Consider the following 19,346-nt stretch of genomic DNA (forward strand, 5'->3'; position numbering starts at 1 on the left):
AAGTCATTCTTGATGTCCTCTACCATCATCATGAGATATGCTTTTGGATCCGGGTCTAGCTTTTCGGGTGTGTTGGGGTGCCCTGGACTGGGCAAAGTGGGAGTGCTGATTTCTGATGTTGGTGAGTGGTCTTGGTTTCTGTTAGTAAGATTATTACGTTTACCTTTTGCCATCTGGTAATCTCTGGAGTTAATTGTTATAGTTGTCTCTGTTTAGAGATTGTTCTTCTGGTGATTCTGTTAGCCTCTATCAGCAGACCTGGGAGACAGGGTCTCTTCTCTGAGTTTCAGTGGTCATAGTACTCTCTGCAGGCAAGCTCTCCTCTTACAGGGAAGGTGCACAGATATCTGGTGTTTGGACCTCCTCCTGGACAAAGATGAAGGTCCAAAACAGCACCTTTCCCAGAAAATTTTTTGCTTTGGTGGGTCACATAAGCTGTCAGCTTGTGTGGTACACACTCTCACCTGTGCAGACTATGTTCGGTGGAGTCCCAGAACCAAGACGGCTATGGCCAATCTAGAAACAAAAGCCTTCCAGGCCGGGTGGACACCTGTCCTCTGGCCTGGAGGGTGGCTGGATGTCTAGGGCCTGAAAAGGGCGCTGCCTCAAAGGCTCTGTGGCTCCTGCCTGTCCCATAAGCTGTCAGGTTCTGTGGTGCACACTGTCACCTGTGCAGACTAAGTTCCTAAGTTCGGCGGAGTCCCGGAACCAAGATGGCTACCGCAGATCCTGAGGCAAAAGGCTCCCAGGCCGGGCGGACACCTGTCCTCTGTTCTGGAGGGTGGCCGGATGTCTTGGGCCCAAAAAGGGAGCTGCCTCAGACGCTCTCTGGCTCCCACCTGTCCCAGAAGCTGTCAGCTTCTGTGGTGCACACTCTCACCTGTGTAGACTAAGTTCCTAAGTTCGGCGGAGTCCCAGAACCAAGATGGCTTCTGCCGCTCCTGAGGCAAAGGGCTCCCCGGCTGGGCAGACACCTGTCTTCTGGCGGGGAGGGTGGCCAGATGTCTGGAGCCTGAAAAGGGCGCTGCCTCAGAGGCTCTGTGGCTCCCGCCTATCCCAGAAGCTATCAACTTCTGTGGTGCACACTCTCACCTGTGCAGACTAAGTTCAGCGGAGTCCCAGAACCAAGATGGCTACCACTGATCATGAGGCAAAGGGCTCCCGGGCTGGGTGGAGACCTGTCCTCTCACCAGGAAGGTGGCCAGATCACCTTAAGTCTTAAGATCCCGTGGCTGGTGTTGTGAGTAGCTGGCAGATGTCAGCCAACTCTGTGCCCTAGCTACCCCAGTGCTGCTCCTAAGATACTTCTATCTGAGATAATGTGATTCTTATCCTAGAAAGTAAGATTAAGATAAGATTTAAAGCAATGTCTCTTTAATGAAGCGTTAAAGCTTGCATTGTCATGCATTCATAGATATAAATTGGCAACCAAATTTCGCAATGTAGTAGGGAAGTTTTCATGTTGATTCCTAAAGTGATAAATTGTTTTGAAATTGGGTTTTGCTTTCCCAAAATTAATGTTGCAAAAGAAACTTAGTAATTCTAATATCTGTCCTCATGGCAAGAGGAACTATGTTCAGAGCAGCTTCTGCTAGGTTTGTGTGACTTTCCTTTGACTTGCAAAGGGTGCCTAGAAAAACTCTGGAGATTTGCCTCCAGGGGATATACTTTTTAGCTAAAAGAGCACCTTTACAGATCTAGCCAGATGCTATTTTAATAAAATTCAAATTCATAGTTTATAAAGTGTCAATCAGACTGTAAAATTTATCAAGGCATTACAATATGGCTTGCTTATCTTTTATATAGTTATTATAGATCCAAAAGTTTGTTACATTTTTTTTCTCTCTCTCTTTTGCATCTTAATGATTGTAAGGGTTTTGCTTCTAGTGAGTTTTTAATAACTGGAATATTTTGCCTCTAGGTATAGCTAAATATTGATCTACATTATGTGAGAAATTTTTATCATTTCTGCTTCTATACAAGAAGCCAAGAGTTTGAATCTTCCAGTGTATATTGTTTTCTAAGTAGAAGTATTTTATTAGGAATGCCTCTCAAGGGAAGTTTACTCTAAACCCTTGCTCTCACACAAGGAGCTTTTAGTTCTGGGGAATAGCTGTTGCTCCTGAAAAGATTCAGAGGCAATATCTTTTAATACTCAGATTTTTAGTTATACTAGAAAATCATGGTCCAGAAAATCTATGAAGGAAATATTGATATTCTTCAAAATTTTATTTTCAAAGGCTTCCAAGAGATGTTAATTGGCTAAGACCTCACCTTAAACTCACCACAAAAGAACTTAAGCCTTTGTCAGGTGCTATTAAGTGAGACACAAACCAATTGGCAAAGAACACAAATTAATTTGCAGAAAATAAAGAAAGCTTTTATAATTGTTATTAATTATAATCAATGGTAATTAAATATTAGTTGTTCCCACAACAATTCTTTGGCAAGAAAAAACATTATTTTAAGTCATTTTTCTCATCCTCCCAGTGGATCATTGGCCCATGTGGAGCCAGCTAGCTGCTGGCTTCTGTGGGGCAGGGCCTTGGGACACACAGCTTTCCCAGACGTATAGTGGTGTGAGAGGCCACCAGCAAGTGGGAGGCTTCACAGCAAAGTTAGGAGAGGGCAGCGTTCGCCTTTGCCCCATGAGCCTCCACCTGTCCTAACCAGGGTAGCCATATTTTCCCCTCTAAGACTCGGGACGCTCTGCCGTCCTCGCTTGGTTTTTTTTTTTGGCCTACAATAGATTGGGCTGCCTTCTGCCTCTTCTGCCTGAGAGGAAGGCCAAGGGTGAGCAAGGCTGAGATGGCTTTCACCTCAAAACACAGTTTCAACATCCTATTAGAACCACTGTGGTGCTAATAAAGAATTGTAAAATATATTCGTGTATTTTAGAAAACCTATAACAAAAATTGTGTCTTAAAAACCTCACTAAGTGTCTGTTCCATGTTCAAAACAGCAATTAAATTGGTTATTACAGAATATTAATATTGGATGTATTGCATAATATCATTTTAAATAATAATAGATAAGTTAAAAATTGTTTTATGCATGCTTTTGTATCTTCTATAATTTTATACATGCATACATCCCAGTTACTGTGTTTAAAAACAACCCCTCTATGGGAAATAAGTAGATGTGAATTAGATCACACACTTATTCTTTTGAGTTTCCTCCTGCTTCAGCACAGATAGTTGTGTACTGTAGATGGTGGTTTAAAATGCTGAACAATCAAACCTTAATTTTATATTAATAGTCAATGTTATATCTCAGAGCTCACGATTGCTTAAGATTGTTTTTCCTTCAGATGCTATTAATTCTCAAATTTGCAATTGCTTATGCGTATACAACTCATAGAAAAAATGCTGTCCTTTTAAGAAGGCTGATTTTAGACATTTAATAAATTGTTCTGGATTGCCTGGACATCTAAAAGCAATGCCACACTGGATTTATATCTCAGGCTGTCTATAGGTCCTACATATAAGATAGATTGGATATATAATCTTGTTCTTTATATATTCAAAACAGTTATGGTTTAAGATAATATTTTAGTATTCTTGAAATTTGTGCATGTATAATTCTTTCCTCTTAGTGTCCTCAGTTACTACTTGTTTCCACATAAGTGTGTGAATTCTTATGGACTTATACTTAATAAATTGCTGCAAATAAATACTCTTATTTCTAAGTTAATAAATAAATAAATTATGCACATGTGGCTATTAATAACCTTTCAAGCTTTCTAGTTACAACCGCTCCTTAAGAGAAACAATTGAAAGTGCAATTAGTCACTGCCCATGTTACATGAGTACTGACTATAACAGTCAAGTATTTGAGATGTTTTGTCAGCAAGTTATTAATTCTAAAGGACAAAATATTATGGAACTTTAAAACTTTAACTTCTTAAAAGACAAAGAAGGGGGAAATTATATCCTCGTGCATATTATTTAGTGCATTCCCATGCACACTATTTAAATCATACTTTTATTTTAGAATTTTGAAATTTGGATGTCAAAGAATTTAATAAATGTTTAGAGTATCTTAAAAGGATCTACTTATTGGCATATGGTTTGATCCTAAACAGCTATCTTATTAGGGAAGGGAAAAACATAGTTTCTCTCCACAGAACACTACAGAAGCATAATGGTTAATTCATGTGACAAGCTGGCAGGTGAGTTGGCTCAGTGCCCTGACAGAAGTGTCAAGGAAGCTAAATTGTGTCCATGTTTTCGCCCCATCCTTGCTTGCCATTTTTCGAGTTTGGACTAGTGTAGCTGTCTTGCTTCAAGCTTTTTAACTTTATGGCAAAAAAAAAAAAAATAATCAGAGATTGTATATTCTGACTTAGTAAGATTAGTCATTTAATAGAGTCATAATGATTTTTCTCTTTTCTTCAATGTGACCAGTTATTCTAACTCAATCTTGGACTGGTCTAATATTAAGTCCAATATTAGAGATTCCTATTGTAGATAGCTAAAATTCTTAATTACCTAGCAAAGTTAATTCAGAGCACAGCCTCCACTCCCAGAGAAGCTGCGGTCCCCAACACACACACACACAAGGAGGCTGGAGGCTGAGCTTGAGCCTTGCTAATTTGCAACTGAATAAAGTACCTGGACTTCCCCAAAAGAAGCTTTTGTACTGTTACCTTTCACTGTCCAGATTTTGTTTTTCAAGCAGGTCAAACAGCACATTCAGCCTGACTGCAGCAGGTGTGCATCCCTGCCCCCAAGAGCATGCAGGTGGCAGCTACTATTTTCATTCTGAAAACATTCCAGCACATATTGTGGCTTTTAATCTGATTTGGGATTAAGGTTTTCTATGAGGGTTAGAAAGGCAGAAATTTCAGATATTAGAAGAATGTTGTTTTTATTCTGATAAGACAGGCTTAGTCTCTTAGCCTCCAGTTTTCCACCCTTGCTGCAAATGCAAGGCCCCCTTGGTTCCTCAGGCCTTAGAGACAATAGAGATGAGGAGGGTGTCCTCCAGATCCTAATAGAGCCCAATAGAGCCACAAATTGTGGTGTTACAATTGGCATAATGCTTGTAGAGACCTTGCTGAATGTGAGATTGACAATTCTCCTTTAGGAGCTGAACAGAACTCAGAATTGTGCATGCTGGTTCATGATAATACGAATTCAGTATGGGCACCAGCGTGGGTATGAGGCTAAGCACTGCAGGGGAAGGTCCAACTTGACCATTTCTGAGTTGCCTGAGAGACACACCTGTTTTGGATGGAGGTTGGTATCTAGTTCCAGTTACTACCAAAAGAATCTTTCTGAGGCTCTGCCTCCCCTCCCCAAAAGATACCAAGAGCCATGATTGTGGGGCGTGACAGCACCCATGGGAGGAAGCGGGTCAATGGTCCCCCAGCCATGGATAATACCCTCTCATCCAAGGATGAGATCATTTGATCACCTCAGTTAAGTGTGGCCTTATTAAATTTAATTCAATGGGGGGGGGAGAGGTTGGAGACCATACCATGAAAAGTCAAGCCCTTCACAGTCTCCCACCCTAACAATCCAAATGCCCTTGTGCTAAGGAGCTGTTGGTCGCCCCCTCCTCCCTGTTCCCTGCCTGTCACCCAAGGCTGTTAAGGAGGATCCATGTGTGCTCCTTTAGTGTTACCTTATTATAGTGCCTTTTAAAATTGAATCCTGATACAGTTAAGTCTTTGCCAGTGTTCCAACGTCCTAGAAAGACCATGAAGCTGACAACTTGGAATTCAGTAGGAATTCAGCAAGGAAGTTCATTCAGTAACTAATTTAGCATTACAAAAGACAAAGCCAACAGCTCAGGGCTAGTCTCCAAAATATTTACTAGGACAGAAAGGACAGTCTTAACCAAATAAGGGTTATGGTGAGAAAAGTTAGGTAATCCCACTGAGACAGGTTTCTTCATTAGACCCAAAGAATTCAGGCAGAACTATAGAGCATAAATAAAATTTATGCCTCAGCCCAGCCTTTCTTTTTTATATTAACAACAGGGAGGAGATGTAACCTCCCCCCACAGCCTGAAATCAGGCTGAACAGACTTGACTGTTATCACTAGGAGATCACCAGTGGTGGAGCCTGCCACCCTATTTTTCTGCCACTTCTGCTGCTGCTACCTGCCAACTAGCTGTTCCAGAGTATACACGTGGTCACCTGCAGCTGGACACCAAAGATGATTTCGTGGGAATGGGTCCCTCTCCCTTCTTTATAAGCCCGTGTTCCCGGATATTAAAATTGAGCTTTGATCAGAATCCTGACTTAGCTCCATCCTTTCTCTCGCCACCTAGATTCCCTTTTCTTCCAGACTCCAAGATGTCTTCCAGGCTCGAACCCAGACATGTGAGCTGCTGGCTGGCCTCAACAGTCATGATCTTGGTAATAGAGAATGTAAAGGAAATACAATCTGTAAAGGACCCATTAGTTGAATTATATTATACATTCTTCTATTTTTTCAATAGATGAGAACCTAACCCAGGGCCTTGCTTTTATGGGGCAATCACTCTACCACTAAGATAAATCCCCAACAATTTTATATGTATTGGTATTTCTGTATGAGGATGCCAGATCCCCTGAACCTGGGATACTGACTGTTATGAACTGTCTTGTGGATGCTGGGTATTGGACCTGGGTCCTCTGGAAGAGCAGTAAGTGTTCTTAATCCCTGAGCATCTATCCAGTCTCCTTATACATTGCTCCTTTTTTGGTTGATTTTTGGTGGCGCTGTTGTTTTGTTGGGTTTTTGTTTTGTTTTGTTGGGTTTTTGTTTTGTTTTGTTTTATTAAATATTTTAACTTATGAAAATATTTTATTTATTCACATTTCAAATGCTTTCCCATTTCTTATTTTCCCCTTTCAAAATCCCTTATCCCTTCCTGCTCTCCCTGCTCAGTGAGAACACAAGAAGACTCTAGAAAAACAAATAACCCTATTTTCAAAAGGTGTACTGAGCTAAACAAAAAGTTCTCAACTGAGGAATACTGAAGGGCTGAGAAGAACCAAAAAAAAAAAGGAGTCCTACCTCGTTAGTCATCATGGTAATGCAAATATAAACAACCCTGAGATTCCACCTCACACCAGTCAGAATGGCTAAGATAAAAAACAAACAAACCAACAAACAAAAACAAAAAAACAAATAACAAATAACAAAAAACCTCAGGTGACAGTAGATGCTTGTGAGATATGGATGAAGAGGAACACTCCTGCATTACTAGGGGGATTTTAGGCTCATACAACCACTCTGGAAATCAGTTTGGCAGTTCCTCAGAAAATTGGACATAGTACTACTACTGGAGGATCCACCAATACCACTCCTGGGTATATACCCAGAAGATGCTCCAACATGTAAGAAGGACACCAACTCCACTATGTTCATAGCAGCCATATTTAGAATAGCCCTAAAATGGAAAGAACCCAGATTTCCCTCAACAGAGTAATGGTTGCAGATGATGTGGTACCTTGACACAATGTAGAACTAGGCAGCTATTACAAACAATGAATCTATGAAATTCTTATACAAATGGATGAATCTGGAGGATATCATCCTGAGTGAGGCAACCCAATCACAAAAAAACACATATGATATGCACTCACTGATAATTGGATATTAGTCCAGAAGCTCGGAATAACCAAGATACAATTTGCATAAAACATGAAACTCATTACTCTTGAATCTTTTATCATCCTACATTTTTTTTCATTTCTTTTTTCAAAAACCAAAATGGACTGGTAGAATATTCTATATGTTGGGTCTACCGTTGTTCTTGTAAAAATTGTTCAAGTTACTGCATTTTTTCCTTTGTAATGGACTACTATTCTTTCTACATAATCTGTTTGATAAATCTTTGGGGCAAGGCTTTATAATTTACCAGTGACACCTTTTATAAATTTGGAAATTCAGTATTGTGATATCCTGTGTCAAATATGGGCACAACTTGTGATTTACTCAATCATCCATTCAAATTTCCTCCCCCAGGAATATTTATCATATCATCCCTAATTTTCTCATTTGCTTTCCCTGAAAATGCAGGGATATTCATTTGAGTAACCTAATGTTGTTAAAGATCTATGACCTATAAATTTATGGGTTGTCAGCCACATACATTCTCAATTTTCATGCATACCCTTTAGTCCCATAAAAGTACTCAATCAGACACATTGTCTTATTTGTGATAATTTACCAATTCCTATTAACTGTGTGTAAACCTCCTGAATCTAAATCAAATATTTCTGGGAAATTATACTAATGTCTGCTCCTCTATTCACCAAAACTCTATTTTCAAATAATTTGGGTCCTTGATAATTTATCATTGTTTGACAGAACACACATTTTCTAATACAAAAAAAAAAAATCTCTGTAATTTCTACTGGAGAAATACAGGACAAGAGTCTGCTGTTGAACCAAGTCTGCTTCTCTCTTTCATTGTGGTAGGTAAATGCCCAGTCTCAGAAACCAAAAATGACACCAGTTGCTCACCTCCCAGTGTGTCATTTTGCATTCCAAGCACTTCTATCTCTGTTCACAAATTCTGTATGTGAAGAGACAACTCAGATTTACTTTCTAACATCAGAGGATTAAGTGAACTTTCTGATTTTTTTCAGGTTTTCCCAAAATCTCAAAATGCCATGCATGAAGTCTATGAAAACCAGGAACTCCCTTTGGTAGCAAGGTAGGGGACAACACAGAAGCAGTAGCTGCAATTTTGAAGACATCTTTAAAAACATTGCTAATCTTTCTAAATCTGCTGATTCCTCTAATTCATTAGATGTTGTTTCCCATTGTCCTTAGGATCCATGTCTGGACACCTGCTGTAGGCTTCAATCTGTCAAAACCTAACTTATTTATGCTCCTTCAATCCTTCAATTTCCCTTCTAGTACACCAACTAGAGGTAGAGTAGTAAGAAATAAGAAGTTTAAAAGAAAAAAGAAGTTGTGGCCTTGTTTAGAAGTAATTCCTTGGGGTGATTCAACTCTTTCTCTTCAGGGTACCAGCAATCAAATCGCAATAACAAACAACAAAGGCTAATGAGTAGTTGGGGCATGATCCAGCATAAAAAGCAAGGCCCCATTGAATCATTTCATGTCAGCAGATGTAGTCAGAATCAGCCAAAATTGTATTAGAATTTCATTTTCTCATTTCTACATATTGAAGACGAGAAAATATCAGTGTGACATGTTTTAAAACATCAGGATATAAGAATGTCCTTTCTCAGTGTGGTTCTATTTCTATTCTTTTATAACATCATTTGCCCTCTCTATTGTTTTTTTTTTTTTTTCCAGTAAAATACTACATGTCCTCTCACAGGATACTCCAGAAAAGTATCACATGATACAACTGAGTTTGAACAAAACTCTCACAAGACAATTTCCAGAAAAAAAAATTATATGACACACCTGCATTCCAGAAATACCCACATCACATCTGAGTATCAAAATTCATGGACTTTGGTTGTCTGGGCATTGACTATATGAGAATAATTTTCTTTTATTTGAACATTCTATATGCAGTACCTATACTACTGTAATGTGTTACAAAATGTGTGAGTTGTTGTCACTTTAATACGAAGCTTTCTTTGCAATGTCTGATATAAGTCATGCCAACTATATGACATAATGAAAACTCAATTTTAAATTTTTTCTTGGTTATTTCATTCATTTACATTTCAAATGTTGACCCTTTTCCCAGTCACTCCTCAGCAAACACACATCTGCATTGTAGCTAAGAGGGTACACCACCACACACCAACCCAATTTTTCCTCACCTCCCCAGTATCCCCCATTACTGGGACAACAAGCCTCTGTAAGAGTAATTGTCTCCTGTATCATTGAGGTTAGATAAGGCAAACCTCTGCTACTTATGCAGGAGAAACCATGGAATGACCTTATATATACTTTGTTTAGTGGTTTAGACCCAGGGAGCTCTGAAATGTCTGGTTAGTTAATGTTGTTCTTCCTATGGGGTTGCAATACCTTCAGAACTATCAGTCCTTTCCTATCTCTTCAATTGAGGTCCCGGTGCTCAAACCAATGGTAGTCTATGAGTTCTTCATCTGTCTTAGTCAGATGCTGACAGAGACTCTCAGAGGACAAGCCTACTAGGCACCTTTCTGCAAGCAATTCTTGGCATCAGCAATAGTGTCAGAGTTTGGTATCTATGGAAGAAAACTCATAATTCTGAGTACCTTCATAAATAAACATGAGAGATCCTAAACTAGCAGCATAACAGCACACCTGAAAGCTCTAGGAAACAGAAAAATAATCAAACTCAGGACTGAAATCAACCAAGTAGAAATAAGTACTACACATCGCATGAGAAAAAAAAAAAAAAAGGAGCTCATTCATCGATCAAGGCAACCCTTAGATAAATCCTTAGTCAACTAACTAGATGACACAGAGACAGTATCCAAATTAACAATATGCAAAATGAAGGAGGAAATATAACAACAGTAACTGAGGAAATTCAAAAAAATCATTCCATCCTACTACAAAAGCCTGTACTCAACTAGAAATATAGATGAAATGGATGAATTTCTAGATAGATACTAGCCACCAACATTGAATCTAGATCATGTAAACCAATTAACAGTCCCATAACCCCTAAGAAAGTTGAATCAGTCATTAAAAGTCCCCACTTGCCCCCAAAATTAAAAAACAAAACAAAACAAAACTCCAGTGCCAGATGATTTTAGTGCAGAATTCTATCAGATATTTTTTTCCTCTCTTTTAGTATAGAAAAAGTTTACTTAGGGGATGTTGAGGGGAGTCAAGAGTGTAGTAGAAGTAGAGAAAGGCAGTAGGAGAGAGAAGGGAGAGAGAGAGAGAGAGAGAGAGAGAGAGAGAGAGAGAGAGAGACCTACCATGAGCATGTGGAGAGAGCTGCTAAGGTAATGGGGAGAGGGGGCAGAAAGGGAAATCAATGAAAGAAAGAACAAGACAATAAGAGCACTGTATTACACTTCCAAAAAAGACCTAAAATCATTACTTCTATTTTTTTTTTTTTGAGACAGGGTTTCTCTGTATAGCTCTGGCTGTCCTGGAACTCACTCTGTAGACCAGGCTGGCCTCGAACTCACAAATATGCCTGCCTCTAACTCCCAAGTGCTGGAATTAAAGGCGTGCTAAACCACTGCCCAACTTAGACCTAAAATCATTACTTCTAAATCATTTTTTTCGAAACTACACAAGGACCCAACAAAAAAAGAAAACTTCAGACTAATCTCACTTATGATTACCAATGCAATAATGCTCAATAAAATTCCCTCAAACTGAAACAAAGAACACATCAAGTCAGCATTCACAACAATCAATTATATTTCACCCCAGGGATGCAAGTTTGGTTCAATAAATCAAAATTCAGTAACTTTAAGTCTCTCAAGAAAGAAATCAAAGAAGAGTTCAGAAAATGGAGAGAACCTCAATCCTTGTGGATTGGCAGAATTAACACCCAACCAATGGACACAATTAAAATACTAAAACTTCCCATCCTACCAAAAGCAATCTGCAGATTCAGCACAAATCCCATCAAAATCCCAACACAATTCTTCAAATACATGGAAATACATATTCTCAAATTCATTTTGAAATGTAAAAACCTTATAATAGAGAAAACTATTCTTTTTTTTTAAAGATTTATTTATTTATTTATTATATGTAATTACACTGTAGTACACTGTAGCTGTCTTCAGACACTACAGAAGAGGGAGTCAGATCTCATTATGGGTGGTTGTGAGCCACCATGTGGTTGCTGGGATTTGAACTTCGGACCTTCAGAAGAGCAGTCGGGTGCTCTTACCTACTGAGCCATCTCACCAGCCCGAGAAAACTATTCTTAACAACAAAAGAGCTCCCGAGGGAATTTCCATGCCTGACCTTAATTTTGTCACTACAAGGCAGTAGTGACAAAAATCGCATGGTATTGGTAAAAATAAATAAATAAATAAATAAATAAATAAATAAATAAATAAATAAATAACAGAAAAGTTGATGAATTGAATAAAATTGAAGAGCCCGAAATAATACCTCACATTTAATGGACACTTGTCCTTTGACAAAGAAGCCAAAAATATACAATGTAAAAATGGAAGGGATCTAAGATGAAATGTCCTACGCTGGGGAGACCGAACTTGTGGAGTCCACTTCCAATAGAAAGAGAGGGAATCAGTGAAGGGATAGTGTGCCATCTCACAATCAAAACTCCGACACAGAAATGGTTTTGTATGAAAGAACTACAGGGACACATATGGAGAAGAGACTGAGGATAAGGTAATCAAGTGACAGGCCCAAAGTGGGATCCATCTCAAATGGAGGCCCCAAGATGTGACACCAATACTGAGGCTATGGCTTGCTTATAAAAAGGGGCCTATCATGACTATGCATGGAAAAGCACAACAAGCAGCTAAAAAACATAGATGCATATATTTATGCCCAATGTATGGAGAGAAACTGGTGACCACTGTGGCTGAATAAGGAAAAAACTGAAACAAGCTGAAAAGGAAGGTGACCCTATTTAAAATAAAAATAATTAAAAAATAAATAACATCAGTCTTAACTAACATGGAACCCTGTTACCCCTCAGACACTGATTCACACAATAGGCAGCATAAACCAACTGATATGAGGCCTTCAATATATATTCAGCAGAGGGCTGTTTGGTCTGTGTTCAGTCAGAGAAGATGCAACTAATCCTCCAGAGACTTGTTGCCCCAAGGAATTGAGATGTCTGAAGTTGTAGTGAAGGTTTTGGACATCCACTTGGAGATGGATGGAGGATGTTTGGGATGTGGAACAGTTGGAGGATGGACCAGGAGGGACATAAATCCTGGAATGTAGAAAAAAAGATTACAGCATAAATAACATTTTCAAAAGACCAAAAACCATTACGTTTCACACTATTACACAAAATAGAATCAGAAATATCACCAGCTAATTCATTCTTCTAAGCCCAGTTACACTGATACATAAAGCTCAGAAAACACTACTAAGAATTAGAAATTCAGAACAATTTCCTTTATGAATATCTATGTAAAAATACTCAATAAAATTCTCACAAACTGAATCCAAGAACACATCAAAATGATCATTCATCATAATCAATTAGGCTTCATCCCAGTGATGCAGGGATGTTTCAGTTTAAGAAAATCCATCAATGTAATCCACTATATAAAGAAACTCAATGGATAAAAGCACACATCCTTACCTCATTAGATGCTTAAAAAGTGTTTGAAAAAAATATAACACCCCTTCATTTTAAAAGGCTTCTAGTGAGGAATAATTTATGGCTCATAATTAAACATAATGAAAGCAATATAGAGCAAAAAAGTAGCCAACATTAAATTAAATGGAGAGAAACCTGAAGTAATACCATTAACATCAGGGACAGTGCAAGGCTGTGCACTCTCACCCTATTTATTCAATAGAGTACTTGAAGTCCTAGCTAGAGCAATTAAGCAACAAAAGGATGTCAAAGGAATACAAGCTGGAAAGTCAAGATACTACTACTTGCCCCTAGAGAAATCCACAGCTGATAAACAACTTTAACAAAGTGGATAGTTATAAAATTAACTCAAACATTTCAGTAGCCCTCCTCTACATAAAATAGAAATGGGCTAAGGAAGAAAGTAGGGGGAAACACTTCAAAATAATCACAAATAATATAAAAAATCTTAGGGGTAACTCTATCCAAGCAAGTGAAATCTCTGTATGACAAGAACTTGAAGTCTCTGAAGACAGAAATTGAAGGAGTTCTCAGAAGATGGAAAGATCTCCCATGTTCATTGGTAGGCAGGATAAGCAAAGTGAAAATGGCCATCTTACATGTACAGTAATCTACAGATTCAATGCAATCTTCATTAAATTTCGAACTTGATTCTTCACAGAGATAGAGCAATTCTCAACTTCATCTGGTATAACAAATACACAAGATAGTGAAAACAATTCCTATCAATAATAGAACTTCTGGTGGAATTACCATCCTTGATCTTAATGTCTACTTTATAGCAATAGTGATTAAAAAGTGCATGGTACTAGTAGAGAGGCAGACAGTAGAACAATTGAATAGAACTGAAGGTCCAGAAATAAACCAACACAAGGTCACTTGATCTTTGACAAAGAAGGCAAAACCACCTAGTGGGAAAAAGAAATCATTTTCAAAAAATGTCATCGGTTCAACTGGTGCTCAGCATATAGGACATTGCAAACTGATCGATTTTTACCTCCTTTTATGAAGAACAAGTCTAAATGGATCAAGGACCTACACATACCTGTATCCTGTCTGTTATTCTCTGTGCTTTAAACCATTATGCATTTCTTACCCAATTGCTATATATTTTATGAAAATCTTCTGTGATAAATTTTGAGAGAAGACTATGTCCTCAAAAGTAAACATAAATACAGAGATATGAATTTTTAGGTAATGGCCACTTAGCAAAATAACAACAGATTTTTATGAATTCTTTTATATCCTCATTCATGAGGGTTTCAGCAGAAGTACAATATAAATCATAGAGTATCATCATTATGAACAGCATTCAAACTGAAAGAAGTCATACAATAATAATGTGTATCATCCCATGTCCTGATTTATCATGTTGCAAAGGAAATTAGTTATTTGAACTTTATAAATTTCTTTGCAGAATTAGAAAATATATAAAGTGTTTCCTTCTAAATTTCTACATATAAGTACTGTAATATTTTTCTATAAAGTAACAATAACATAAAATTAATACAGGTAGATGCATAATTACTATCCACAATGTAATATTTTTTTCCTAAAAAGGACAATAACACAAAATTAATACAGGTAGATTATACTACATGAAATAATTTGCAAAGCCAAGTGCCAATTTTTAGATACCTGACAATTTTATGAAAAAAAATTGTCATTATAGTTATAAAAGTGTATGATTAGACAGTTTGAGGCAGTAAACTGAGGTACAGGTCATGTGTTAGAATTTTATTTGACATCTTATATTCTACATTGCTTACATGATAGAAATTTCATATTTCAACATAATAGTTGATGAGTAGAAAGAAGCTTTGTGCAAATGTACATATGCGTGGTACACTATGTAAGTTTAAATTTAACTTATATTTTCAGATTTAGAATGTGGTTTTCTGAACTTGTAAACAGAATTTGTCTGTGATCTTAATAAAATAATATAGCACTTTGGAGCAAAAATGCAAAGAAGCAGCCCTGCACTGGAGGCCAAGATACAGAAAACTTCCACAGCAACCATAGTCTTGCCTTTGGTGCTGTGGTAGACAGGGATGAAAGTGATCCAGACACTGCAGAATACCAGCATGCTGAATGTCAAGAGCTTGGCTTCATTGAATGTATCAGGCAGATTCCTGGCCAAGAAAGCTACAGTGAAACTTGCTAGAGCAACAGAGCCCATGTATCCAAGGACACAGTAGAAGGCAATCACTGAACCTTTGTTGCAAACAATGATGATGTGGCCATGTGCTATGTGTACATCAGTATCAACAAATGGAGAAGAAGTTCCCAGCCAGATTCCACAGATAATCAGCTGGATCATGGTGCATACAAAAATTATGTATTTGGGTGCCCCTGACACAAGCAGCCACCTCATTCTTCTTCCTGGGGCAGTGATCTTGAATGCCAGTATTACAGTAATTGTTTTGGCCAAGACAGTAGAGGCAGCCACAGTGAACACAATGGCAAACATGGTCTGTTGCAGGATGCAGATGACCATAGTGGGATGACCAATGTAAAGCAAGGAACACATAAAACAAAATATGAGGGAGATGAGTAGGACATAGCTGAGAGTTTCATTATTGGCTTTGACTATGGGAGATTCTCGGTGTTTCAGGAAGACACAGAGTACCACAGATGAAAGGACAGAAAAGCATAGAGCAAAGCCAGCCAGAGCCTTTCCCAAGGGGTCTTTATAATCTAAAACATCCACAACTTTTTGGAGGCAGACTGGTCTTCATTGGCATTTTGATCTTCTGGACACTTCACACACTGATCCATATCTAGTATAGGAAGGGGAGTATTATCAGATATATTTATTTATTATCATTTATAAGATACACTGAATTAATACATTGGAAAAATCATACCTAAATTAGACTTGTGTCTTGTGGTATATGTAAATTTAAATATGGAACCACATAGAATTTGTTCCAAATTGTAATGCTTATCATCTTTATGCAAGCTTTTGTTCATAATTATCTTATATATTCAAGATGTTTATAGTATATTTCAAAGAAGTCATACCATCACATCATGTTTCCACAATCACATATCTTAGATTGATCATTCTTGGAAAAAGACATTTGTCATTAAATTATGCTCCATATAATGCAAAAAATAACTAATAATGGGCTGTGCCCATACATCTTATTGTTTATTGATAAGCAATCATTTCATTCTACATGTGTTCTCAAGTTGATTATTTGACAAATAAATTACATACACTCTATATCTTGCGAAATGGTTTCTGGTCGACTTGTTCCTAAAGCACTGTAACCCCTAACTATGTTCCAAATACTTTTCCTTACACAAACACACAGATAAGTATAGTCCTTTCTGTATGAAAGGGACAGACACCACTAGAGTAAATCATAGTAAAATTTAAGAGTTTTGGAGTCCTGTCTAAAGCATATATGAGCAAAATTTATTTCTCATTTAAATCTTAAATTTCCAAAAGAAGAAGTTTAAAGATTGTAACAGTTAGTGATTAAAAATTTGGTGTGAGTTTATATTTTTTATTTTCTAACATGATCACAAGTAAAACCTATAAAATCTCAACAAAACAGAATCTTACAAATAAGCTGGGAGAAAACAAAAACAATAAACTTAACAAAGTGGAATAGGGAAAGACTAACAAGCAACAGTCTTACATAGGGAAATAAAGACAACAAGGGGATATTGAAAGAATTTCCATACAGTAGAGATTACCCACTAATTTCATTATATAACAAAATAGTCTTCCCCCAAAACATACAAGTAATACTATACAGACTAATTTTTTATAATTGGAAGGAGTTGAAGAGACAAAGTCTGGAGCTAAATGAAAGGATGGACCATCCAGAGACTGCTCCATTAGGTTTTTTGTTTGTTTGTTTGTTTGTTTTGGTTTGGTTTTTTTAATAAGCTTCATGCTTGTTTTCTGACAATCAGCAAGTAATGGAGACGTCAAAGTTTCAAATTTATGTATAAACAACAACAAAAAAATCAAAACATATTATAAAAATTTCCTGGTCAGGTGCAAAATTAAACATTTATTTTTTTTTTATTGGAAATTCTTGACTGTCTTAATATCGTACATGCAGTTGTCCCTAGGTAAGGAAAAGTGTACATTTGGAGTAGATGATTATAATTGGCCTGGCCTTGGTCTCATATTTATCTAGGAAAGCAGAAAGGGATAATACCATTATCTGGAAAGATAAGGGCTATCACTGCTAGTACATAGTGTAATGACATTCAGAATGTCTGTAGCTCTTTTTTATTATCCATTTTGCAAATACTTACTGAATGGGTAAATGCTTTGCCATACTCACGTGGCATCTGCTCCGAATGCCAGTTTGATATGTATGCTCATTTTTTTCCAAACATCCCTATGGTAAACATTACTTTTAATTGTATAAGGCTTTTGGTCTTAAACATATTTTTGTGTACTTACTGAATTGACTTCCACCAGATAAAGATAACGTTGATCTTTAAGCATCTGTCCATGCCAGATTCTATACTTATCCAAATGCTGGGGGGAAAAGTCACTTTATTTTATTTTATTTTCCTGTGTTTCTCCTTATTTGACTCTTTATTGTATTTCTTTCTATTGTGTTCTCTCTCTCTCTCTCTCTCTCTCTCTCTCTCTCTCTCTCTCTCTCTCTCTCTCTCTCTCTCTGTCACACACACACACACACACACACACACACACACATCAAAACTATTGTCTTGCAATTTACCAAATAACAAAATTTGGTTATGCTTTATTGTATTAAGGAATAAGAAATCTTATTTGGTTTTGTCTTATTAACATGTGGGAAATTTAAACTCAGATAATGTGAAGAACTTTTCAGAGAAAAATAGTCAAGATACAAGTATTATCCTCTTTTTCCCCCACATTCTTTGCATAAACATGTTTGTTAATGTGCATATATATTTTTCCTATATATGCACACATACATAATGTACATGTAGTCCTAACAGAGAACAGAAAAAGTCATTGGATCCCATTAAGCATGTATGATTAGTAGTAGGAAGCTGCCAATCCATTGAAGGGACATAACCTGGGACCTCTGAAACAACAGGACTTACCTACTGAGCCAACTTTTCAGTTGTTCATCCACATTCATTTGAAGGTCAAGGAAAAAATACCTGATTACAGAAGGTGCCAGGGAAATAGAAGGCTTAGTTCTCCGAATCCATGAGAAGTTATTCACTGATTATATATTCTAAATAAAGTACTCTATGTAGATACCAAAGACACCATAGTGAAGAAGTGAATCAAGAACACATATAAACTTGCCTCAGATTAGGAAAAGTAAATAACACATGAAGCTATTTAATAGTTTGGGGAAATATGAATTGAAGTAATTTGGAAGTAGATGAAGGAAACCTAAGTGGTATAGATATGGCTCTTAGATATATTTTATGAGGCCCAAATGAAACATGATGTTATTCTATGAGTGATTAGAAACTACTTAATGGTCACAAGTATTATAGTTATGTCACTTTCCCCTTCTGTTTTCCTCCATTCAACTCTTCCCATTCATGCCCCTCCCTGCTCTGTCACAAATTCATATGCTATGGATTATTTTTGTTTTATTTTTGTTACACACATTCAACTTTGTAAATATAATCTGTTCACTCTATTTGCTGTTACATGTATGGATATATAGGGGAACACTTTCCTGAAGAGTATTTTTTCACTACAAATTATAATTTTTACATGTTTCCTTTTCCTATAACATGCAGGAGGTGCTTGTATAGATAAGCTAAAGAGAAGACACTTTGTGTTCTTGCAGAGCAGTGAGTTTAAGTTTCAGGAACCAACTTTGTAGCTCACACCTGTCTGTAACTCAGTTATAGGGGATGCAATGCTTACTTCTGGACACACACACACACACACAAACACAGATATACTCAGGTGGTGCACATATGTAAAATAGGCAAAACAATCATATACATAAATAAAACAAATATATCTTTTCTTTCTATTCAGAAGAAATTATATTTTCTTATCTATTAGTTTCCATAAAGAATGGCTTTCAAACAACTGATACTGAAGTAGATAGCACGTTATTAAGGAGAAAGACTAAAGAAGGAATTAATAGATTTGAAATCTCTACAAATACCATGCTTAGTCTACTGAGAGCTATAAGTATTT

General features: G+C 37.1%; 1 protein-coding gene across 1 annotated transcript in view; it reads right to left on the minus strand.

Moving 5' to 3' along the window:
• Positions 1-15,068: 15,068 nt before the first annotated feature.
• The window catches only part of LOC110287961 (vomeronasal type-2 receptor 116-like), a 44,311-nt gene continuing 40,033 nt past the window's right edge, over positions 15,069-19,346 (minus strand). Inside the window, 2 exon segments of the mRNA XM_085840891.1 lie at positions 15,069-15,931; positions 15,934-15,984. Coding sequence (XP_085697017.1) covers positions 15,069-15,931; positions 15,934-15,984 — 914 coding nt within the window.

Source organism: Mus caroli, unplaced genomic scaffold (genome assembly GCF_978045245.1).
Source record: "Mus caroli unplaced genomic scaffold, Mus_caroli_1 scaffold_8, whole genome shotgun sequence".
In the NCBI taxonomy this organism is placed as follows: domain Eukaryota; kingdom Metazoa; phylum Chordata; class Mammalia; order Rodentia; family Muridae; genus Mus; species Mus caroli.